The 23727-nt window shown below is 51.4% G+C and overlaps 5 protein-coding genes across 5 annotated transcripts; all 5 read left to right on the forward strand.

The window, feature by feature from the left end:
- Nucleotides 1-121: 121 nt before the first annotated feature.
- N7468_009155 (transcription elongation factor DST1) lies at nucleotides 122-1033 on the forward strand (the record flags this gene model as incomplete). The annotated part of the gene is made up of 1 exon (XM_058478451.1): nucleotides 122-1033. The coding sequence occupies one exon, from the start codon at nucleotides 122-124 to the stop codon at nucleotides 1031-1033; it is 912 nt and encodes a 303-aa protein (XP_058326781.1).
- Nucleotides 1034-1833: 800 nt separating this feature from the next.
- Nucleotides 1834-6375, forward strand: N7468_009156 (uncharacterized protein; the record flags this gene model as incomplete). Its single annotated transcript, XM_058478452.1, has 6 exons — nucleotides 1834-2167; nucleotides 2233-3020; nucleotides 3111-3267; nucleotides 3321-3345; nucleotides 3420-4001; nucleotides 4053-6375. The coding sequence occupies 6 exons, from the start codon at nucleotides 1834-1836 to the stop codon at nucleotides 6373-6375; spliced, it is 4209 nt and encodes a 1402-aa protein (XP_058326782.1).
- A 1331-nt stretch (nucleotides 6376-7706) lies between these two features.
- Nucleotides 7707-8912, forward strand: N7468_009157 (MBL fold metallo-hydrolase; the record flags this gene model as incomplete). Its single annotated transcript, XM_058478453.1, has 4 exons — nucleotides 7707-7934; nucleotides 8006-8153; nucleotides 8202-8567; nucleotides 8620-8912. 4 exons carry the CDS (start codon nucleotides 7707-7709, stop codon nucleotides 8910-8912), a joined length of 1035 nt encoding a protein of 344 aa, XP_058326783.1.
- Nucleotides 8913-12428: 3516 nt separating this feature from the next.
- Nucleotides 12429-13153, forward strand: N7468_009158 (uncharacterized protein; the record flags this gene model as incomplete). Its single annotated transcript, XM_058478454.1, has 2 exons — nucleotides 12429-12450; nucleotides 12762-13153. 2 exons carry the CDS (start codon nucleotides 12429-12431, stop codon nucleotides 13151-13153), a joined length of 414 nt encoding a protein of 137 aa, XP_058326784.1.
- A 6906-nt stretch (nucleotides 13154-20059) lies between these two features.
- Nucleotides 20060-23160, forward strand: N7468_009159 (uncharacterized protein; the record flags this gene model as incomplete). Its single annotated transcript, XM_058478455.1, has 2 exons — nucleotides 20060-20483; nucleotides 20582-23160. The coding sequence occupies 2 exons, from the start codon at nucleotides 20060-20062 to the stop codon at nucleotides 23158-23160; spliced, it is 3003 nt and encodes a 1000-aa protein (XP_058326785.1).
- Nucleotides 23161-23727: the final 567 nt, after the last annotated feature.

Here is a 23727-nt window from a genome sequence, read left to right on the forward strand (position 1 = left end):
TTGAAGGAAAGCAACTCTGACAAATTTCTTAGATAGCTGAGACGGGCCTTGTCACCGCGAGAACCTCTTTCCCCGCCTCGAGCTCGACCCTTGAACCCCCTCATCACGAGCCTCAATCACCATGGATGCGAAGGAAATCGAAGTCAAGAGTAAGGCTCTGGCCAAGGCCACGACCCAGGGCGAGCCATCATCTACATTACTTGACATGCTCGCGGATTTGCGCAAAGGAGTGCAAGCGACAGAAGAACTCCTCCGCTCGACCCGCGTCGGTATCATCGTCAACAAGCTGAAGCAACACAAGAGCCCGGAGGTAGCGAAACAGGCCGGCGAACTGGTCTCAAAGTGGCGGGCCCAGGTGAACAAGCAGAAGAGTGGAGGAGCATCAGCAAGCCGCGGCTCAAGCTCACCTCGCCCATCACAGAACGGTTCATCGACACCCGTCGCCGCAACCCCATCATCTGACAAGTCCGGCGGCTTCAAACCGTCAGTTGCGCCTGACAAGCGAACCTGGAAAACAGATGGAGTGAACACGTCGGTCACCGGCAGCAAATTGCGTGATAATTGCACCGGGCTCATTTACGACGGGCTGTGCTTTAATTCGACTGAAGCGCCCACAGTCATCCTTGCAATGGCCACGCAGGTCGAGCAGGCTGCGCACACTGCTCTTGGCCCCGAGTCGAAGCCCGAGTATCGTGGCAAGATCCGCAGTCTCTACCAAAATCTGAAGAACAAGTCGAACCCCAAGCTGCGCGTCCGTGTGATGGCAGGCGATATCACACCCCAGGAATTTGTGACCATGTCATCCGAACAGCTCATGTCTGACGATCTGCGCAAAGAACTGGAGAAGATCAAGAAGGAGAACATGAATAATGCCATGGTGGCTCAGCAGGAGCGCAGTATCAGCAAGAGCTTGCAGTGTGGCAAGTGTGGCCAGCGCAAGGTCACCTACACGGAGGCGCAGACTCGCAGTGCTGATGAACCGATGACACTCTTCTGTACCTGTACGAACTGCGGAAAGTCGTGGCGGCAGTAAGCTGGAGATCCGGCTCTTTTAAAAGAGAACGCTTGAGCGGTGAATTGAGAGGTTGTACTATGAAACTACTGGGTCCAGGTGTTATTCTTTTACTTTTTTTTTTCCTATTTCTGCCAGTGTTTACTCACCGGGGATTTCTGTCTCGTTATCGTTCCAAGAGGCTGGTCAGCCGGTGAAGGAGTTGTGTGATCTTTTAGGCTGGGGATCGATCTTTTATTCTACACCCCCAAGGTACTTTAGGAATCTATCTTATTCCAAAAGGTCCTGGCTCAAACTTTGTACTATCATATGTAAGCTCAGGCTTAAATGACTGTGAAAACGATTATTCGAGGTCGTGGAACCGTTTCCTCATGGCACATGCAGGGATCATTTGTACAACTAATTCGTAGTGGATTGGTCCAAGGCTATCAATCCCAGAAATTGTCGACAAGCAAAACCCCCCCGCGCTTCAGGAAAAGCATACAGTGAGTTTGGGAAGAGAAAGGCCGATCGATTCTCTTTTATTGTTTCGAGTCCTACAATTCATGGGAGCAAATCTTGTTCGGCAGAGAATTGCCGCTAGCAATGCATCTATAAGGGGGCGGCTAATGGCCCTGCGTGATTAGTTGCCGTGTTGGGCCCCCAGGACTGGCGGTATACGAGGCTAACTACCCAGCATAGCCTCGTTGCCTCCTCATTTTCTGGCGCGATACTCATAGCCTCCTCATTTTCGTGGGGCATTGTGACGTGAAGCACTCTTCCAATCCATCTTGAGATGGTCTTTTGCCCCCTGGTCCGAAGTGCTTCACTGAGCCTTTATCATGCCCCTACAGTCACGCTCGTATGTGCGACCGTCCTATCGCCGAGATTTCCATATCGCGATCATCTGCGCATTGGCAGTCGAATACGATGCCGTCTCCCTCCTCGTGGACGAATTCTGGGACAGAAATGGCCATCAATACGGACGCACCTCGGGGGATCCCAACACGTATAGGAATGGGAGAATCGGGGAGCACAACGTCGTGCTATTGCTACTCCCAGGGATTGGTTCGGCATCGGCTGCCTCGGCTGCGGCGAGCTTACGCAAGAGCTATCCAATGATAAATCTGGTTTTCCTCGTTGGAGTCTGTGGTGGAGTGCCTTCGGTCGGAGGACGTGAGGTGCTTCTAGGGGATGTAGTGGTCGGTGAAGATGTGATTCAATACGACTTTGGGAGGCAGTTCCTAGCAAATTTGTGCCAAAGGATGCGACTGAGATCAGCAGACACGCGCCCAGCAAAGATATTCGCGGCCTCATCGCCTATCTCAAAACAGGGTCTGGGAGGATGGAGTTGGAAGAGGTTACTGACGAAAACTTGAGAGCTATTCGACATGCAGCGGCCTCCAAGTCTTTTGAGCATAGCTACGAGTATCCCGGTCCCTCGGAGGATGAGCTATTTGCGGCAACATATAATCACAAGCACCGGAATTTAGCTTGTGATGTCTGTGATGAAGACATATTCTGCGAGGAGGCCTCTAAAGCATCTTGCGATGAACTTGGCTGTGACAAAACCCAGCTAGTTCCGAGAAAGCGCTTAAGAACCCCTCAAGCTGGCCGTCCTGGGATTTTTATTGGGCGAGTCGCTTCTGCGGATACGGTGATGAAATCTGGACAGCATCGAGATTGTATTGCAGAATGGTGCAATGCTATCGCTTTTGAGATGGAGGGGGCTGGGCTATGGGATGAAGTCCCAAGCATCGTGGTCAAGGGGGTTTGCGATTACGCTGATAGCCACAAACACAAGGCATGGCAACCATTTGCTGCTGCAACTGCAGCGGCTGTCACAAAATCGATTCTCAATCGATATGGCATCACCAATGATGCCGATTCTTTTGGAGCAGAGTCAGCGGTTGATAAAGACGTCGCAAGATACGGTCAAGATATTGAGCATCACGTATCTTATCCCGGAGCAACTGCCAGATATCAGGGTAGAGACATGTGGATTCATGATCAGAAGAGGCCATTTGGGGTAAGAGCAATGTTTGAGGATCTCCTCTCGTGGACAAAAGAAATATATCTGAGATCATGTCGAACGATTTCTAAAACCCATAAAGGACAGCTGCTTGCTTCCCTCTCGGTTCTTGACCACCTGACTCCTCTCAAGCAAGCTCGTCGAAAGCGGCAAAGTGGCACAGCAGAATGGTTGTTTGAAACAAAAACGTTTGATCGCTGGGTTAGTGATGACGGGTTTTCGGCTCTTTGGTGCTCTGGGAAGAGTAAGCAAGCCCTCCTCCCTATCCGGGAATGGAGCTAATGATCTGAATTTCAGTTGGCTCAGGTAAAACGATCCTTGCGTCAGTATACCAAGCGTGGAGTATTCTTTGGGTTAATTATTAGGTCAAGAATCTTGCTAACCCACAATTTTTAGAGCAAGCGTGGTTGATTGGATCCTAACTGAGATACACGACTCCAAAGCACTGGTTTCCTTCCTCTTCGTACGCTTTGACGACTACATGTCATTGGAAACCGAATCTATTTTGAAGTCGATATTATTCCAGGTTTTGGATAAAGCTGGCTTCCCCGACGAAGTTGCCGTACTGCTTGCGGATGCACAGCACAAATTATCATCCACCCCTAAGGATCTTATCAACATGCTGGGTTTGGCATATACGACGTTGGAACTTAAAAGGATCTACATCGTTATTGACGGGATAGATGAGTGCCCAAAACAAGAACGTGACAGCCTCCTTAGTGCACTCGCTTCATTAAGATTGTTCGAATTGAACATAAGAGTATTTATCTCCGGCCGCGAAAGCGTGTCTAGCGAGGTGAACATGGAATTCCGTCATCTCAGCCACTTATCTATGAGGTCTCAGCTCGCCCAATCTGACATTGCAACTTATATTAACAAGACCGTTGACCAAAAGTTGCGGAATGAAGAACTGATTGTCGGAGACAATGATCTCATTGAAGAGATCAAAGACGCCCTAAGGCAAGGTGCAGACGGCATGTAAGTCTCCGGATCCAACCTCACTCGACAATATTATATTAACATCTCCAGGATGCTCTGGGTGGCCTTCCAGATTGATGCACTCTGTTCACAGCGTTGTGATGAGGATATCAGACGAAGCATCAACGACCTACCGAAGGATTTGACCGAGGTCTTCAACAGAGCCCTTTGGCGAATTGTTGCTCAGAATAATACGGAAATTGCCTCGAGGTGTTTCCTGTGGGTCGCGGCGGCAAAGAGACCCCTTTCGATCAATGAGCTCAAGGAGACCATTTTGATTGAAATTGGTCAAGAACACTCTAAACCAGAGCGATGGCCGAATGGCATCCACAAGATCTGCTCCTGGTGTGAGAATCTAGTCCAAGTCGACGAGGAAACACGAATAGTACAATTTCCCCACCGTGCCGTTCGTCAATTTCTAATTGAAAAATGTACCGATAGCCAACTGGAGAACTTCCATGTTGATCTCAAGCAAGCCGATCACCATGTAGGGGAAATATGTGTGACATACCTCAATTTCACTGATTTCAAATTGGCTCTGGCTGAACGAACACCACCGCGGTCCTTGCCCAAGTTTCGGTTTTCCGCTGTAGAGCAAATTGTTCTAGCGAGCGAGCAGAGATATTCTGCCATTCCTTCTTTTGTTGCAAAGCTGAGATCAATGATTGGGAAGATGCCAGAGGCCTCTAATGGAGTGGGAGCTCTACCTAGTTTCATGTCAGATCATTCCGCGTCCAGGGTAGACTCAAACAAGCCCAATCATTCATTCTTGAGATATGCATCAGAGAATATGCTATTACACACAAAATCGTTCCAACAGCAGAGTTCTATCATGTGGGAGCATTGGGAAAAGATGATACTTCACGAGAATCATCTCATCCAATATCCGTGGGGCATCAGGCCTTTCAAGGAAGACGACCCTATCATCATTGCATGGTGCTGTAAAGTGTCCCATGTTGCTCTGCTACGCTTGATCTACCGCCGTATAGAGCTCCTTGGGATGCAAGTGCCTGAAAGATTATCGGTATGGAAAGCCGTGGAATGCTATGATCTGGACTTCCTTTCCTTGCTGATAGATGCTGGAGCTGATGTGAACCTTCGAACATCTCAGGGGTACACGGCACTCCACTACGCTACTTCAAAAGGCAGTATGTGTCTCGTTAGCAGACTGATAGCTGCTGGAGCCGATGTGAATCTTCGAACACAACCACCCATGGACTTTACTGCGCTCTACCCCGCCGTCACACACGTGTTTCATACTGATGGTAGATACCTTGAAACATTCGATGGATACAGTACACTGCCCTACGCTACTTCGGAGGGCATTGTGCGCAATTTTGACGGGCTTCTGGCTGCCGGGGCTGATGTAAATCTTCAAATGTTTAAAGACTCCACTACGCTCTACTCTTCCATACCCTTTCGCGACTCGGGAGCTACTGGAAGAACTGGGGCATTTGGCGAAGATGTGGATCTTCAAACTTCCGGGGGCTCTACTGCACTCCACATAGCTATTAAACGGGGCTGCGTGGACGTTGTTGATGAGCTTCTAGCTGCAGGGGCTGACGTGAATCTTCGAACGTCTGAAGGCTCAAATGCGCTCTATGTTGCTGTTGAGTATAGTCGTGTGGAAAATGTTCACTCACTTCTGGCAGCAGGTGCTGAAGTGGATCTTCGAACGTCCGATGGCTCTACTGCACTCCACAAGGCTGCTTTCCAAGGCAATATAGATATTTTTGATTGGCTTCTAGCCGCTGGGGCTGACGTGAATCTTCAAACGTCTGAAGGCTCAACTGCGCTCTATGTTGCTGTTGATTATAGGCGTGAAAACATTGTTGACAGACTCCTGGCAGCAGGGGCTAATGTGAATCTTGGAACCTTCAAGGGCTTTGGTGCACTCCAACGGGCTGCTAAACAGGGCAGCGTGCACGTCGTTGATAGGCTTCTGGCAGCAGGGGCTGGTGTGAATCTTCAAACGTCTGAGGGCTCTACTGCGCTCCACGAGGTTGCTTCCAAAGGCAATATAGATGTTGTTGACAGACTCCTGGCCGCTAATGCTGATATCAACCTTCAAGCATCTAATGGATACTCTGCCCTCCTCTACGCTACTTCAAAGGGCAATGTAGGCGTTGTTGACAGACTTCTGGCTGCCGGGGCTGACGTGAATCTTCAAACATCTAGAGGCTCTACTGCGCTCCACATTGCTGTTCAACGTGGCCATATGGAGATTATTGATAAGCTTCTAATCGTTTGTGCTGGTGCTGGTGTCAACATTCGAGACCTTTCTGGAAATACTGCACTCCACTACGCTACTGCAAAGGGCAAAGTGGATATTGTCAACAGTCTTTTAGCAGCTGGAGCCGATACTATTAAGTGAAGATGCTAGTAGTACTTTGATATAGGGACCACATAGCACTATTAATCAACGTTTATGCTACCCAGCTCATTGAGGAATAAGCTCATTCTTATCAAAGATTAGACCAAAAGCCTGCTTAATATCTGTAAACATTGACTATAGCACGTGCCTATCAGTAAAACTAGAAAATCTCTCACTTGTTTTAACGAAAGACAGTACTAGTTGCTGCCCTGTATACCATATAATGCCGATGTAGTTTACTAGGATTAAGATACTAAAGTTGCTAGTAGATCAAGGGAGAAGAGAAAAGAAAAGAATCCTCGAAAAGGCCAAGGCCAGAACTCAACCGGCCTCTGTCACTGGCATGGTCTCATATATCTTCAATATTAACATCACCGGTAACGTTGCACTGGGCACTAGCATTATGGCTCAGTGTTAGGTAGAGAGTGGTGTTGTTCCAATAGTTGCTTGATAATGAGGAATAACTGGCCCATCTAACTGGCCCATTATATAGGGTTTGGGTACTTAAGTGTAATTGAAGGAACAAGAGCCTTTACCTTAAGTGCTGAGTCTGAGCGGTTCAAGATGAAGGTGCCCGGGGGCAATTCGTTTGGGTGTCTGGGCATCTTCAAGCTGATCTCTGAGATTCGTGATATGTTACCAACTGAGAGCCTCCAATGTTGCATGGGTAAAAGGAAGCTCGGGAAAGCCAGCCTTGCGAGGGTAAGTATACGTAAAGGCCACCGATGTCAGTGGATATGCTGGATGATATCAATACATCTAATATTGACTCTTACCTCACAGGCATTGGGGAAGGGCCCTCGCGCTCGCTTTCTATAGATTGATAATGGTAGGAAACGTTGTATTGTGATAATGATGATACAGTGAACGGGTTATTCCGTGGAGCGACTGCTTTTGTGATTTATTGCTATTCGACAAATTATATGGATGCAGTGCTTGCGTTTGGTACTAGATGGCAAGGCCTAGTACCACCCAATTCCATGGATCCTTAGCTACCCAAATAACTGTTTGTAATGGTGTATGCGGGGAATATAGCCATGGGAGATCTCAAACTCTACCAGACGCCTAGACGGGCCAGTTTGGCTTCCGCCAAGAACCTCAACCTCGACGCCTGGCCGCCTTCTTGGTCTCCGCATTTATTTTGTACTCACAGAGACATTGAATAACAATCTTAGCACCAAGGGTCATCGACTGAACTACGTCCGAGCATTCCGCCACTACCGAGACACAGCCTCACATGTTCCCAAGGTGGGGTTGTCAGCAAACAAAGAGGGGCATCCATGTTACCTGAACCAACGCTCTTCGGTATAGACAGTAGGTCAGGACCAAATATGAACTCCCTCAACCTCCAAGCAGTGGACACGCTTGAAGCCACTGTCATCATTGACAATGAACTCGATCCATTATCGCCCGCCGCGCCCGAGACAGTCAAAATCGTGGGCTCGATGTATACCGCCATGACGGACCCCAGCAACCACCTCACTGATCGAGGGGAGGCTGTCAAGGAAATGCGTATGGGTGATATATGCTGTTCTGCGCATGGCTTGTCTATTTTGGTGGTAAGGCTCTCCGCTACTTGACTGCAGCTTGCGGATTCCCTAGTGGTTTCCGATTCTAAACGATCATCCAGACAGCAACAAAAGGAGGCGAAAAGCACACGCTCCTATTTGACGCCGGACCAGAGGGTCCCATATGGGAGCGCAATGTGAAGCGTTTACGCCCTGATCTAGCCTCTGTCGAAAGGATCCAGCTTTCCCATTGGCACCGCGACCACTCAGGTCTGTCCCAAGAACTTGCCGTCCCTGAGTTATATTGACCTGGATTAGGTGGCTTGGAGAAAGCGATCAACATGATCCAAGAAGCAAAGCAAGCAGCTGGCCGTACAGAGAAAGTGGTTGTGGACCTTCACCCCGACCGACCGGCTTATCGAGGTATGGCTTCGCCGGAGCGCATCATTTCTATAGAGGCGGATCCGACATTTGAGCAACTCGTGGCAGCGGGCGCCACTGTGGAAAAGCACGATGAGCCACATACTGTTCTAGACGACATGTTTTTGATATCAGGCGAGATCCCCCGAGTCACTAAATACGAAACTGGACTTAAGGGCTCTGTGACGTGGGATCCTGAAGCAAAGGACTGGTACTCGGATGAAGCAATCGCGGATGAGCGCTTTCTCGCATGCAATCTCAAAGGTGCCCCCTATCTTCAGCCCACGCCTTTGCTCAGCCTAATTCTCCGATACAGGGAAAGGGCTCGTCATCTTCACAGCATGCTCCCACGCCGGCGTTGTCAACACAGCCAAGCACGCACTCAGCCTGGCGGGCACGAAGGCACCCCTTCATGCAGTCATCGGTGGATTTCACCTCGCCATGAGCGATCAAACGCAGGTCCAAAACACGGTATCGGATCTCAAGCGCCTTGATCCAGCCGTGCTCATGCCCGGCCACTGCTCGGGTTGGCGATCGAAATTTGCCATCGAAAAGGCTATGCCAGGGACTCTTGTGCCGTGCACCGTCGGAATCAAGATCGCCTTCTAGATGGCTCCCCAACCTAGTCACTTTTCCCGATATAACATTCCTTGGATGCATGTCAACCCTGGTTCCTTGCAGTTCGCCGTTGCTCCACGTGTATGCCAGGGCCTGGTTTGGAAGTGAAACATTCCAGGTTGCTAGTGCAACTGTTATCTCCCCAAGGGAGTATTTCGTCATTTCCCTCGGCTAACTTGACTGGGTTCTGACATTCCAATCATCTAGCGCGTTTTTCCCCGCGATCCCTTGCTGTCTCATTTCTATAGATCGGGAGTATGGCGATGGATGTAGACGCGTGGGAGACAGCCGTTGAAGGTGTGCTTTGCTTATATCGATGATCAGGGCACTCTGCGGCATCTTAAGAGGGCCTAAACATAGTACTGAATTTCATTTGCAACGTTATGAGTCTTTAGCTGTTGCCGTATTTTATGTCAACTCACGTGATTTGGTTGCTATATTGACATTGGCTACTTATCATGGGAAGACTCCAATTTATTGATCAAATTCAGTGTAAACCTCGAAATCCTAAGGGCTCTAGATCAATAATGTCTCGCGATGGACAGATATGACGTGCTTGATATTCAAGTGATGGTAGTTGTTCAATGTTCTCGGGAGTTGCGGTACTGGGACATTCGCAGGTATATATTCACGACCTTCAACTTCTGTTTGAACTCGCCACGAACTCCAAATTGCCCTATCAACTCGAGACCTCAGGCCTGTTTGGTTACGTACAGATGCAAAGAAAGCAATCCGTCAGTATTTGAATCCTGCTACCGAAGTATACGAGGAATGATTCGTGCTGCCAAAGCGTGATGGACGGCCACTCGAACTCGCCTTGCTGCTACTAGTAGGACAATATAAAAGGCTATAGGTAATGGATCTCGTAGCCAAACCCACAGTCACCCGGCCTATTGCAACCCCTAATATCAAGATTGGAATCGAACAAGCATGTCGAATCCGAGCCCAACTTGAATCGTACGGTTCATCGTTGCTCCCTGTATATACAGCACTTCAGTACTATGGAAACTAATGGTTTCCGTCATAATATCGAACTAAACCGCTCACTACATAAACAATACGACTAAAGCTAGTTGTCCCATCCAAAGTTTCCAATTACTTCCACCTCGGCACAGCAGACCTCTCATCAGCCGATACACCTCGCCCTATTCAAAATCCCTGCCCGCTTACCCCTTAAAATCCTCCTGCTACTAGTCCTAAGACACCAGCAGCCCCCTGAAGCCAAAGGGGAAGTAAGCCCCGCCCCGATCGTGAATCCACGAACACCACCATTCCCTCAAACTCACCCTTGGCGTAGATCCTCTTCAAAGCCTCGCCCGCAGCCGCGCCTTGCGACCCCATTCCCCCATTCGACGAACCCGCATCCCAAGGAATCAGACTGCTAAAAGTAGTAAAGCCCGAAAAAATGCCTTAATTCTGCAACCCTCCGAATCCTCCTTCCCGCGCCGCCCACGGGGTAAGAAAAAAAGGAATCCCATGTACGCATGTACAGCCCCCGCCAAGCCCAGGATGAACACCAGTCACCATCCGAATCGCCCTTGCGCGACTGTCCCGCCCGTCCCCACGTAATGAACGGTCTGTATCTGTAGGTACATATGTTGTAAGCGCAGTTAGCGGGAGCAGCGTGCAGTATACGTCTACGAGAGCCGAAATCGCGATCAGATATTCGTACAGCGATGTACTATCTAGCTCCTCCGCGCACCCCCGCCCCCATCCCCAGGATCACAAAAGTACATCCCCATCCATCTCCATCTCCATCTCCATCCTCTTGTCTGGGGAAAGGGGGAGATGCACGTATTGGGGCGAAGACCTTCCGCCAAGAACGATAACGCGAAGGGATGCACGGCGGCTCTTGGCGCGGTTCAGGGGGGGCCTGGATCATGTCAGTTGATCAAGGGGGCGTATTGCATTGGGATAGTCGGTGCATATACGAAGTACCAAGACCTGCGAGGGCGATCGTCAGCCGAAGTAGGGATTGTCGTGTTGCCGGGTGTGCGTCGCCAAGATGGTTGTGTCTGGGGAGATCAGCTGCGGGCAACTTGTCGAGGCTGGGCACTGGAGCCGTGTCCGGCGCCAGCGAGGCTGTGGTCTGTCCTGATGTAATGCCCAGCTATCTTGGGGGGGATGAGAAGGGGGGAAGGGGGGCTGTAGATTAGGGGTGGGCGCCACGATCGACCGCGTCTGATGCGCGTTTTGCATTGTGATTGTCGAAGCCAAGGTTGATAGCAGGTAGATCGTGGCTTTGAAGCCGGGGCGTCTCTTGGCGCGACTGAGAATTGGGAGGTTTTCTGAATATCAAACATCATGGTCCATTGCCAAGCAGCCCAAATACAGTTTGCTTGGCTGTACAACTAAACCCCCCCCCCCCTGAAGTCCTTTGCCCAGCTTGATCGGCGGGGCACTATTTCCGCAGGCGCGCGAGCGAAAGCTTATGGAAGGTTCTACTTTGTATGTAATTGCATGTCTAATGCCTATCTATAGATCCTTATCTTGCCAGGTGCGGCAAATGATGATCTCGAAAATCTTCATATCATCCCTGTGCTTGGCAGATGGTTACTTTCCGCCAGGCCAGAACGGTAACGCCCACCTGCACAGTTGTTGCCTGTACGAGATATGGAAATTGGCGACCGGTACACAGCCATGACGCCGAGAGAAGGCAACTCGTAGCCTGAACAGGCACAGGACAACGATGGCCAGGGCTTCACTGCACGCCCTGAACGACGTCATTTCTCTCCGAACTGTTCGCGGAGAAACCAGGATCGTCGGTCATTCGCGAGCGATCGAATTGGCCCCAGACCGCTACATGCAGATGCCAATGTGTTTTTACAAGGGACCAAAAACAGGACACGAAATACATGTAATCACGAAATAAATGGAGATAAATGACCTCTGCGTCACTCAAAACACGCTCCGTGCCGGTGCCATCGGCCTCCTGGAACGGGATCTGCAGAGTGCGCCGGTCAACGCGGCTCTGTCCCCGCTATGTCGTGGCAAACCAGTTATGTATGGCGCTTGTGTATCCTGTATAACTGGTATTACAAGGCTGCGAACTATTGTAAGGACAAAGGCGCCCCAGAACCTGATTCTTAACGCTTAAGCCCAGAGATTAAATAGTGATACGCGCTATGGAGCACGAATAGCCCAAACAGCTCAAAGAGGTTCGCGAGTGGCCCCCGGAGGTAAGCTACGAGTTGAGGCAGTGGGGGTATTGAGGGGGGGCCGACTAGGCGGCTTTAGGAGAGTTCTCCTGTCGATCCAGGACCTAAAGCGACTAGCTTCTGCCTTCGTTTCCTGCTAGCTAGCTTTCTAGCTGTTTTGGGGAATGTCTTGTCTCTGGGGCTTCTGCTAGCTTTGTTTACCTGGGACTGACGCGAGTCGCGTCGGTGTGTTCGTTAAATCCTTCGGCACGTGCGATGTTGTCATTTCCGTGATCTTCGGGCCTGCCTTGTTCCTCTTCCAAGGTTTCACTTATGTCCCAGGGCCCTTATTGGTCTGATCACATACATCATGGAGAGGGTTGGGGGGGATGGTATGGGCAGACACGTTCATCTTCCTTTGTAAGGAATGGGGCACCCCCCTTTTTTTTTTAGGATCTTGGTTGGGTCTAGTGTCTGAGATGTATCGGGTAAGCTATGGTAGATCTGGGAAAGTGCTCCCTTGGTCCTCTTAGTGTTGAAACTCTCGGCCATGATAGGTAATGACCCGACGCTAACATCGTGGCCTCGGCGTTTTCATGACGCTGGCAGATTGCATTGCATGACCCTGTGCTACTCGATCGACGCAGGGTTCGCATGCCAAGATACACTACGAGTGATCCTACACGATAATCCGGAGTTACAGGTATTAAGCAGCAGGACACCGTACCAGAAAGGTCTATGCACGATCCAATCTCCCCTAAACCGAGCTTCTACCGAGATAGGACCTGGACGGCCGCGACCATACCAGCCAATAAGAGGCCGGGGGTCTCGGGCTTAGTCAAGACACAGAACCCCTCGAAAGAATCCATAAAGCTATACTACAACTTGCTTAATGTCCCGAACCAATCTCCTGAAGGCCTCAACCGTGGGAAGCCACTCGCAGTTGATGCCGAGTGCCGTGTGCCGCGCACCGTGCACGCCGAAATCTGGGACGGCATTCCGACAATCCGTAAATCCGCCAACGCCAAATGGGAGCAACAGTCAAGTTGGTTGCCGAGTTTCCTCCCGGTGACTATGCCCACTTTCCCCCAGTGATTCTTTCTTGTTGGGGGTGCGATTGTCCGGGAGCCAAGACGGGGCACGCGAAAGGAGTGAATAGTGAGCGATAATATACCACTTATGCCGCACTTAGATACGGACATATGGAGTAGTGTAATTTACCCCCATGCCCAAAACAGTGGGGAGCAAAAAAAAAAAAGAAAAGAAAGCAATTAGCACGGACAGTACCTCACGGGTCCTATTGCCGTGTTAGAACAATGACGCTTGTTCTACTTCGTACAGAGTACACGAGCCATTTACTGACAGACTACTGCGTAGTGCGCTGGGTAATCACCATGATGGATTTGGCATGGCTGGATGCAGCTGTTGATCATGCTGGAGTGGCTTGCAGGACGACGTTGTGCGGCATTTTCGTGCCGTGCGGCTTTTCTTTACACCGAATCAACGGTGGAAGTGTAGACCGCATATTGTACCTTCTCGTCCAGCTCACGAGGCTGGATGGAATATCGCGAGCCACGTTGATTCCCTTACATTGTGCATATCCTGCCGGGCACGGCTATCGTTAGAGCGGGAATACCCAGGCCGAGAACCTAAAAAAACGGTCGTGAAGGCACGGCAGCCGCATGAGAGATTTTTCTCCTCCAGAGGATATACCCCGAAGGAAGACCTGCAGACCAAGTCGAGACCCAGGCTCCAGGTTTTGAGTTTTCTGTTTTTCTCCATTGCACGTCAGTCCGGGGTGGCCGCGTATCTGGGGAGCGGTCCTCGATGGTATCAGGTCTTATCAGCTACTTCGGTTTCCAGATGTCACCGGCTGCTACAATGGGATACGAGATATGAGACTATTTGCTCAACGCAGGGACTGTACCAGGCTGGGCGTGAGAACGCCAATCAAACCCTAGGACCCAATATTCCCCGTACAGCCCTTGTATCCACCAAATGTAGCCCTCTACGAACGACGATACCAAACACCAGGATAGCGTAGTCCCTGAAGCTTCTCGAAAAACGTCAGCAAAGCTTAGTGCACGGGGAATCCGGGACGAGCCATTTATTGGAAGCCCATTAGACAAAGTGGTAGGCGGATCCTGCCAGCTCACCCAGATGAGGCAGTCCTTCCAGTCCGGGGCCGGGGGAGGGGGAGGGGGTGCTACTGCAAGTGAAAAATGCCTCACGATCCAAGCAAAGAGCTCTCGGCACTGGTGCTCGGATTGGGGCCCCGAAATTAGTACGCGGAATGGCCGTCTAGCAGTTAGATTTTGGCAGGGCGATCGACCCAGTGGGGCCCAGGACTTTCCCTTTCACGATGCTCCTCTGGCCCACCGGTGAGGGTTTGATTCCAGTGCGGGCCCTCGCGGCCAGACCTCGCGGCGTCTGATTGCTCAACCCGGGTTGGTGTCCATCCCACTAACGTAGGTACGAGAGAGAGCCAAGACGAAAGGTGGTCTGGGTGTCTCTCTTAGCGGCGATCAAGGCAGACCGGTGCATTGGCTGATGAACTGCTGTCGACGGACATGGAGGGGAAGGGGTTTGCAGGCGAACCTGACGAGATGTCCGGGGAGTCAATTGGGTTGTTGCGGACGTTCCTGCAGCTTCTCCCATGCTTTTCTTCCTGAGAATCTCCTCGGAGGGTTTTTCTCTAGTTTCGAGCCAGTCGTCCAGAGTCCCTATTTTCCCGCATTAACCGACATGAACGGGAAGAACGGCAGGATGCCTGACTCAGCGGCAATTGGGAGGTCTGATTGGCCGTGGCAGCTGTCTTGCGGCTAGTCTGGATTGGGCATTTCCTTCCCCTTCTAGGCGTTTTCATTGTTTTACGAGGGTACGGCGTGACGACCCCGATACCATGCTGGGACGTAAGAAAACAAGAAAACGGGACACGACTCCAGGATGGGTATAGTTGCACACGGCGAAAGCGGCATCATGAGCTAATGACGTGAAAGTCTCACTCTTATCGGGTAATCCCCCTGTGCCGATTTCTCCGAGATGAGCGTGCCACAAACGGCTTCCTTTAGGCGCGAGAGGGGACAAGAACGAAAATTTCTGATCCAGGTACAGTAAGCCCTGCAGCAACCCATGGAACCGCGCATCCAGGGAAGGCTTCTAGAAGACATCGAGAACGAAGCTCTTTGGCACACGCACCGAGGACGGAGTGCTACGACTGGCCACCTCGGGGGTCCCACATCGTGAGTCCCCGTCTTCCCCCCCAATCGCCCACAAGGCGGATTGGGTGCCGGTGAACCCAGCACCCACACTAACCCCATAATCAGAGTAGTCCTAGAGGATCTGTGCTAGCCCTATTCCAGCCCCCAGCGTCACCGTACAGAAGCTCGCGTGAATAACCTCCCGATTGTCCCGTGTAGTATACGGGGCGTTGGAGCCAAAAAGCTGCATGACGAGTCCTGGCAACTCTCACTTGGCTTTTTCTCCGTTCTTTAACCGGGTGGCAACGGGATCTGCTATGCGTTTCACGGCGTCAAGATTTTCACTACACCACTTTCTTGTCTCTTATTTCATCCGGGTGAATCGGCGTGGCAACAGGGCCGACAATTGAGGCATTTTGTTGCAGGGTGCCCGTGCATTTCCCCAGACACGCTCCCGCAGCGCGACATCAGCGGCGTGATCTTCCAAAGCCTGGACGAAAGAGGGCAAGGGCCACACAAGTAAAATGCCCCCAAAAAATTTTTCAAATTTTTCAAATATTAGAAAAAAGCAATGACAGCTCAATCCTGGCTACCACACGTGAGCAAACAACGCAGATTGGGCTAGGGCATTTTGCTTTTTTGGCCCAGCCGAGGATTGCGAGTCGAATTTGGTTGGCTGTGATAAAGACGGATTCTTTACGACGCATCATCAATAATTGGTTGGGTGGGAAGAGGGGGGGGGGGCTAGACCGTACTCTCTGTCTTCAGTATAAGCAATGTAGATCCAAACCTCCAGATGGGTTCCAGCGCTCACGGCGGTCGCAGAATCCTGCTAGGTCAAATGCGCTTTTGCTGGTAATTTCCCGTCGCGCATAGTGACACTCTATCTCCTATTCTGCCATTATGTGTTTCATAAGTTCCAAGTGGATCGACCCAGCTCAGCTACACGTGGGGGTGGACGCGGGCTTTTTCCGACTTCGGTAGCTTTCGCGCGCCTGCGCGCTCCAGACGTCTCGTTACGGAGAGCTCTTTACCCTGAAGTTTGATCCTGTGGGTTCTGGATTGGGCTATGTTTTTCGCAATTGTACTGTGTGGGGAGGGTGGCTCTCAGTTTTGAGAGAACGAGGCTAAACAAAGTCCTCTCTTCGCAATAACCAACCCTGGTCAAGGGCACCGACAGCCAAGATCGATTTGCAAATCATGGGCGTAGGGGACGTGAGCCATCCATTCCCCAGGATCGAGGCCGGGGCCTTGGCTGACGTGGTGGCAGGAAGCGACCGCATGGAATAAAACGAGACTCCCCCGGGATCATACTCGTAGAGACAGGACGAATAAGAATGTAAGGAATCCCATCTCGAAAGCAGTCCATCACAATCACGTAGGACACACCTAATGGAAACCGGTCATCCAATCGGCCTGCTCGCACAGAGCTGGAGGACGAAGCGCAACGTCGTAGGGGGGAAAAGCCGTGCCGTTTGATTAATGATTAGGCCCCACCCTGACCCTACAAGTTCCAGGGTAGCTTTGGCTCAGACCGAGTCGGCTTCCCGAATGGGTTTGGCCCCAAGGATTGGCCTATCATTACCCTTCAGAGCTTTGGGTATTGGAGGAAGGAATTGAGTCTAGCGCTCCTGGATCCTCAGGCCTGTATGCGACGATCGCCAAGCCTACACTTCGTTGAAGGGGATTATGAGGTATCAAGTGAACGGTGCTTGCAGTTCAATCAATGCCATAGGGATTATGTCCTAATCGAGTAGTCCATGGCCCCCGCTGAGGGGAAACCTCGGTACATCTCTGTACCCTGCAGCGACCGTGGCTAGCTCTGCCCAGACCGGTCGCAATTGGCTACAGCAAATTCCTAAAATGTACAGGTTATCAGCGTTCGCCGCAAAAGGCGCCGGGTTCAGATCGTGTGGCCGTGTATATCGGTCGGAGCTGTAGTATCCTCACCGTCGACCTAGAATCCTCGATCAAGACTCATGAGGTCACGACGGAGCCGGCGATATATATCGGGTAACTACACTACTTCGCCAGACCACAGACGAGCAGTCGGTTATCAATATGCGACCAAACGTGGGAAGTGTCTTCAATCATCTCCAGCTAACAACCCTGTCCGTGTAAAATATATATAATTTGAGGCTATTCCCAGCATCCTGGTCCTCTCGTCTCCAGCACCGTAGTAGTCCTACATCATAGTACTTCTGCCCAGAGCACTGACTCCCCGACTAAGGCAGAAGCTTAGCCCAGGGGACTGAACACAATCGCTCAGAGCTCAAACAGAAAACCCGGGGTACATCACCTCCAGACCGGATTTCAATCGCCTTGATTATGACCAGGGCCAGGCTTGAGCAGTCATGCACGATGCACCAATAATCCAGCAGCGGCCAGCAGCGACCCAGCAGTCATGATTCATGTATACGGTCGAACGCCTCCGAACCAACGAAATGTCAATCTACCCCCTCTACGATTTTGATTTTCCGGCGCCTATCATGGCCGCGTCGACAAAGGCCACCGGGATTGTTCCCTGTTCCAAGGATCCAGCCACCCGGCCGGACGATCTGAGCTACGTGCGGAGTGTCATATGTGGACGGAGTAGACTGCGCAGGACTACCACGGCTCCAGCACAGGCGATGGCAGCACTGGCAGCACTGGCAGAGGTTACAGTGAGATATGGACGGGGATGCCCTACGTCGAGACTTCCCCAAACGGCAACGGCGGCCAAAGGCCTTGGACCAGGACCGGGACGAAGCAAAACGCGTGGTATTTGGAAAGAAAGCCATTTTTTTTTTTTGGGGCATATGGTACTTGAGCGGCAAACTCGGGGCGTTGGAACGAGGTCAATTCAGACGGAGGGCCAACGCATACACATTGCGTAGGGCGAGACCTTTTGAAGCCTGGATAACCCAGGACACTAACCTCGCAGGATAGTAGGCCTATTTTTTTCCCGCGAAGAGGTAAAACGGGCCTTGCTCGACGGATTTGGAGAGGGTTGGGGCCGGTCCATGATGGGTATGAGGTCATGAGTGGATGCCAGCGACCGGTGATTCGGTGCGTGCTGGTCTCCACTTGCCCACTAGGTGACTTAGTGAGTGGGGAACTGGGAGGTCGGTCGACCAGTTATCCGCCCCGAATTAAATGACGCTTCTGGGGAGGTCTCTTCACGAGGGTTAGGGGGGGACCGACGATCGACCGCGGGTACTTAGATTCGAGGGGAGGCAGCTTGGGCGAGGGCGCATGGGGCTGGTGAATATTTTACGCAGTCCCTCCCTACAGCTTACTGGCTGGAGGGCATGAGGGTCGCTAAACAGGGCGATTTGGGTATTGATTGAGGTTTGGCGACCCGGAAGAGAAAAAAAAAGAGCTGGTTGGTGTTGGTATGTTATGCCAATGCCGAGATATCTGGATGGTTCTTGGCTGGTTGCGGCCCCTTGCAACGTTGTGGTTCGGATAGGCCGGGGTCTCTACGAGCAGAGTTTTCTGTTGTTTTTTTTTGGTCTTTTGACCTTGATTGTCTGTTCTATGTCGTACGCGTCTGATGGGCTCTTCAACCGGACAATTGGATCAATGGGGGAAGGGTTTCGGAGGGACGAAAGCCTATCTCTAATCTGGTAAGATGCAAGGAATGTTGGTTGTTTCTACCTTGCGAATCAAAAGTGTCTTAAATCTTGATTATCGATATATGATTAGCTTCCACGAGGAATTTTCCGCATCTTGCACCACCAAATTTACTGAAACTTAATGATCAACTATCCCTCTCTAGGGGAGCTGCGCCAATACTGATAGTTTGAACACGACAGAAGATGGAAATTGCACTTTTTTCCGCGTAGATGGAAAAATCGCGCATAGTCAAGCTGGAAGCAGTTTGGCGGGCGCGAATTACCCGTAATGAATCGATACCGATTGATACTCGGCAGCGTAGTGCCGGGCGCCTTGACTGGGGGAAAGAGCGCAGTATGTCATTTACGGGGCGGCGAAAGGATACGGTACGGTATGAACCGAAGTGGCTTTCTGCGGTCCCCTCGTTTCCCTCTCTCACCTTCGGGAGAGAAACACAGCTGGAGGGACTGGAGTAAAAATTTAGTAAAATTAGAATCCCCAATTCCTCGCGTGGGGGAGCAAAACGCACTGGTAGTCAATCGGGAATTGCTCAAGTGCAGGCGATCAAAGAGGGAAAGATAAAGCCCAAAAAATAGTCCATAAATCCCGTAATGGACAAAAGGGAGGTCCATGAGGGAATCAGGAAAGGAGTGGAAAAAAAGGAAAATCGCGAAAATTCGGAAGTGGAGCCCAAACAGGAGAAAATCTCAATCCGAGAAAACGGCAGAAAATACCAAAATGAAAAAAAAAACAATACCAAGAAAAACTAAGAAAAAAACAAGAAACCCGGGCTCCACCGCGATATCTGGGTACATACTCTTTCCCCAGCAACCAAGTACTACAGCCAAGTTACTACTTCAGCAAACACGGGATTCTTGATCCGGCTTGGGTCACCCCGAAAATACCAGAATACCATTTAATTCCTCTTTGGCCTTTTTCTTACCCTTTTTCCCTTTTTTTTTTTTATTTCCCTCAGGACAGCCGTCTTATCCACACAACCCACTCGCGTTCGCTCTTTTCGCACTCCCGATCCTTTCCACTCCCGTATTATAAAGTAGTCCTTCCCACCCACATCCATTCTCTCTTTTCCCTTCCCTCTTTCATAGGACCATTCCGACTCGCGTCATACCTTGAAACGACTGGGGTGTCTGCATCTGCTCATATTGTTGGGTACCGAAGGGCTTTGTGAGCCGCAGCTGCAACCATGGCGTCTACCAACAACACGACGTCCGAGCGGAGGATCTCCTATGCTGTCGACGTGGAGAATGGTGAACGCCCTCACCGTGACGAGGGTGCTGACCCTGCCAACCTTGATGAGTACTCGGCTCTGAACCGTTACATCTCGACTGCCCGTGATGGCCGTCGTGGTTCTACCTCCAGTGCCGGTGCTCGCAGCGAGAAGGGCGAGAAGAAGAAGCCCTGGTGGAAGTTCTGGGGCGGCAGTGGTGACTCCGTCCAGGATGGCTGGCAAGCTCCCGAGGAGTGGCTCGATACCGACCTTCGCCAGGGTCTGAGCTCTAGCGACATCGAGCCTCGCCGCAAGAAGTGCGGCTGGAACGAGCTGACGACTGAGAAGACCAACATCTTCATCCAGTTCCTTAGCTACTTCCGTGGTCCCATTCTGTATGGTAAGTGATAGCTGGACACTGCCCGACGCTGGGAAGGGTCTTCCAAGTGGTGCCGTCTGTTCGAAGCCTTACTGACGCGATTTTTCTTTTCTCTCCAGTTATGGAATTGGCTGTTCTGCTCGCCGCTGGTCTTCGTGACTGGATCGATCTCGGTGTCATCTGTGGTATTCTTGCGCTTAACGCTCTCGTCGGTTGGTACCAGGAGAAGCAGGCCGCTGACGTCGTCGCCTCCCTGAAGGGTGACATCGCCATGCGTGCTACTGTTGTTCGTAACGGGCAGGAGGAGGAAATCCTTGCCCGTGAACTGGTCACTGGTGATATCGTCATCATTGAGGAAGGTAGCGTCGTCCCTGCTGATGTCCGCCTGATCTGTAACTACGATAAGCCCGAGATGTTCGAAACCTACAAGGAGTTCCTCGCCAACAACAACTCTGATGAGCTGAAGGAGAAGGACGACGATGAGGATGACGAGTACGCTCGTGAGGCTCATGCCGGTGTTGCTCTTGTTGCCTGTGATCAGTCCGCCATCACTGGTGAGTCTCTTGCCGTCGACAAGTACATGGCCGACACCTGTTACTACACCACCGGTTGCAAGCGTGGCAAGGCCTACGGTATCATCACTGCCACTGCCCGCCAGTCTTTCGTCGGTAAGACCGCTGCTCTCGTGCAGGGTGCCAAGGACCAGGGTCACTTCAAGGCTGTCATGGACAACATTGGTACCTCCCTGCTCGTTCTGGTCATGTTCTGGATTCTCGCTGCCTGGATCGGTGGTTTCTTCCGTCACCTGAAGATCGCTACCCCTGAGCACTCCGACAACAACCTGCTCCACTACACCCTTATTCTGCTTATCATTGGTGTCCCCGTCGGTCTGCCCGTCGTCACCACCACCACCCTCGCTGTCGGTGCCGCCTACCTTGCTGAGCAGAAGGCCATTGTCCAGAAGCTTACCGCCATTGAGTCCCTCGCTGGTGTTGACATTCTTTGCTCTGACAAGACCGGTACTCTTACTGCCAACCAGCTCTCCATCCGTGAGCCTTACGTCGCCGAGGGTGTTGATGTCAACTGGATGATGGCCGTCGCCGCTATTGCCTCTTCCCACAACATCAAGAACCTCGACCCCATTGACAAGGTCACCGTCCTAACCCTCCGTCGCTACCCCAAGGCCCGTGAAATTCTTTCTCGCAACTGGGTTACTGAGAAGTACACTCCGTTCGACCCCGTCTCCAAGCGCATTACCACCGTCTGTACTTGCGATGGTGTTCGTTACACCTGTGCCAAGGGTGCTCCCAAGGCCATTTTGAACATGTCCCAGTGCTCTGAGGACGAGGCCAAGCTGTATCGTGAGAAGGCTTCCGAATTCGCTCGCCGTGGTTTCCGTTCGCTCGGTGTTGCCGTCCAGAAGGAGGGTGAGCCCTGGCAATTGCTGGGCATGTACCCCATGTTCGACCCTCCCCGTGAGGACACTGCCCACACCATCGCTGAGGCTCAGGTTCTCGGTCTCTCCGTCAAGATGCTTACTGGTGACGCTATTGCTATCGCTAAGGAGACTTGCAAGATGCTTGCTCTCGGTACCAAGGTTTACGACTCCGAGCGTCTGATCCACGGTGGTCTTGCTGGTTCCGCTCAGCACGACCTGGTCGAGAAGGCTGACGGTTTCGCTGAGGTTTTCCCCGAGCACAAGTACCAGGTCGTCGAGATGCTTCAGCAGCGTGGTCACTTGACTGCCATGACTGGTGACGGTGTTAACGATGCTCCTTCCCTCAAGAAGGCTGACTGTGGTATCGCTGTCGAAGGTTCCACTGAGGCTGCCCAGGCTGCCGCCGATATCGTCTTCCTTGCTCCCGGTCTTTCCACCATCGTCGATGCCATCAAGCTCGCCCGTCAAATCTTCCAGCGTATGAAGGCCTACATTCAGTACCGTATTGCCCTGTGTCTCCACCTGGAGATCTACCTGGTTACCTCTATGATCATCATCGAGGAGACTGTCCGCGCCGACCTGATTGTCTTCATTGCCCTCTTCGCTGATTTGGCCACCATTGCTGTCGCTTACGATAACGCTCACTTCGAGGCTCGCCCCGTCGAGTGGCAGTTGCCTAAGATCTGGGTTATCTCTGTTGTTCTTGGATGCTTGCTTGCCACTGCTACCTGGGTCGTCCGTGGAACCCTCTTCCTTCCCGACGGTGGTATCATCCAGAACTTCGGTTCTCCCCAGGAGATTCTCTTCCTCGAGATTGCCCTGACTGAGAACTGGCTGATCTTCGTTACCCGTGGTGGAAAGACCTGGCCCTCGTGGCAACTCGTTATCGCCATCTTCGTCGTCGACGTCATCGCCACCCTGTTCTGTGTCTTCGGCTGGCTCGGAGGCTGGACCCAGACCGACCCCTACGACCCTGCTGGCCCCGGTTTCTCCAAGAACCACGACGTCGACATTGTCACTGTCGTTGTCATCTGGGCTTACTCTATCGGTGTGACTGTCATCATCGCCGTTGTGTACTACCTCCTGACCATCATCCCCGCCCTGGACAACCTTGGCCGCAAGACCCGCTCCAAGGCCGATACCCAGATCGAGAACATGATTGCTCACCTCTCCAAGCTCGCTATCGAGCACGAGACCGACCGCGAGGGCAAGTCCCGCTACGTCCTCGGTGCTCGCGTCGAGGAGATCGAGGACGAGTAAACTCGTGCGCTCGTGTAATTTCACCTTTCTGAGCTCGATACTGGTCCGAGGTCAAATTAATTTCCCCAATTTTTTTTCCTAATTCCCCCATTCCCTTGCTCCACATACCACGCACACCTTTGCTGGGATGTATCTGGACATGCATACCGTGGGAAACAGGAGGCAGGCTTACCTGTCTTTTTGCTTCCTTTTCTCGTATTATAGACTTTTGTATGTTCCATTTACTTCTTGATTCTCCGTTTGCTTGTTTTGAGTCGATAGAGTGTCAAGTTTTTTTTCTCTACGTGTATGTATGCCGTTAATAGTGGTATCTACAATCAAGGGATTCTAATAATTTATTTTCCATGTAGCATTCCAGTGCAATTGGAATGTAGATTCTAAACTCAAATTCTAGTTTTTTTAAGTGTCTTGGTCTAGTTAATAGGCTGTTCATGTCTGATTCCTCGGGTCCGACGTAATCTCTGCTAAGATCTTCTCTCCTAATCACAGGGAAGAGCCCCCCCTATACTTGACCATGACTAGTACCTCTGTTCCTCCAGCTGGGGCGGATTGAATCTCCAGTACATT

This window comes from Penicillium chermesinum (genome assembly GCF_028974085.1).
Source record: "Penicillium chermesinum strain IBT 19713 chromosome Unknown utg000007l:1.0-2695246.0:1.0-2697696.0, whole genome shotgun sequence".
Taxonomy (NCBI): domain Eukaryota; kingdom Fungi; phylum Ascomycota; class Eurotiomycetes; order Eurotiales; family Aspergillaceae; genus Penicillium; species Penicillium chermesinum.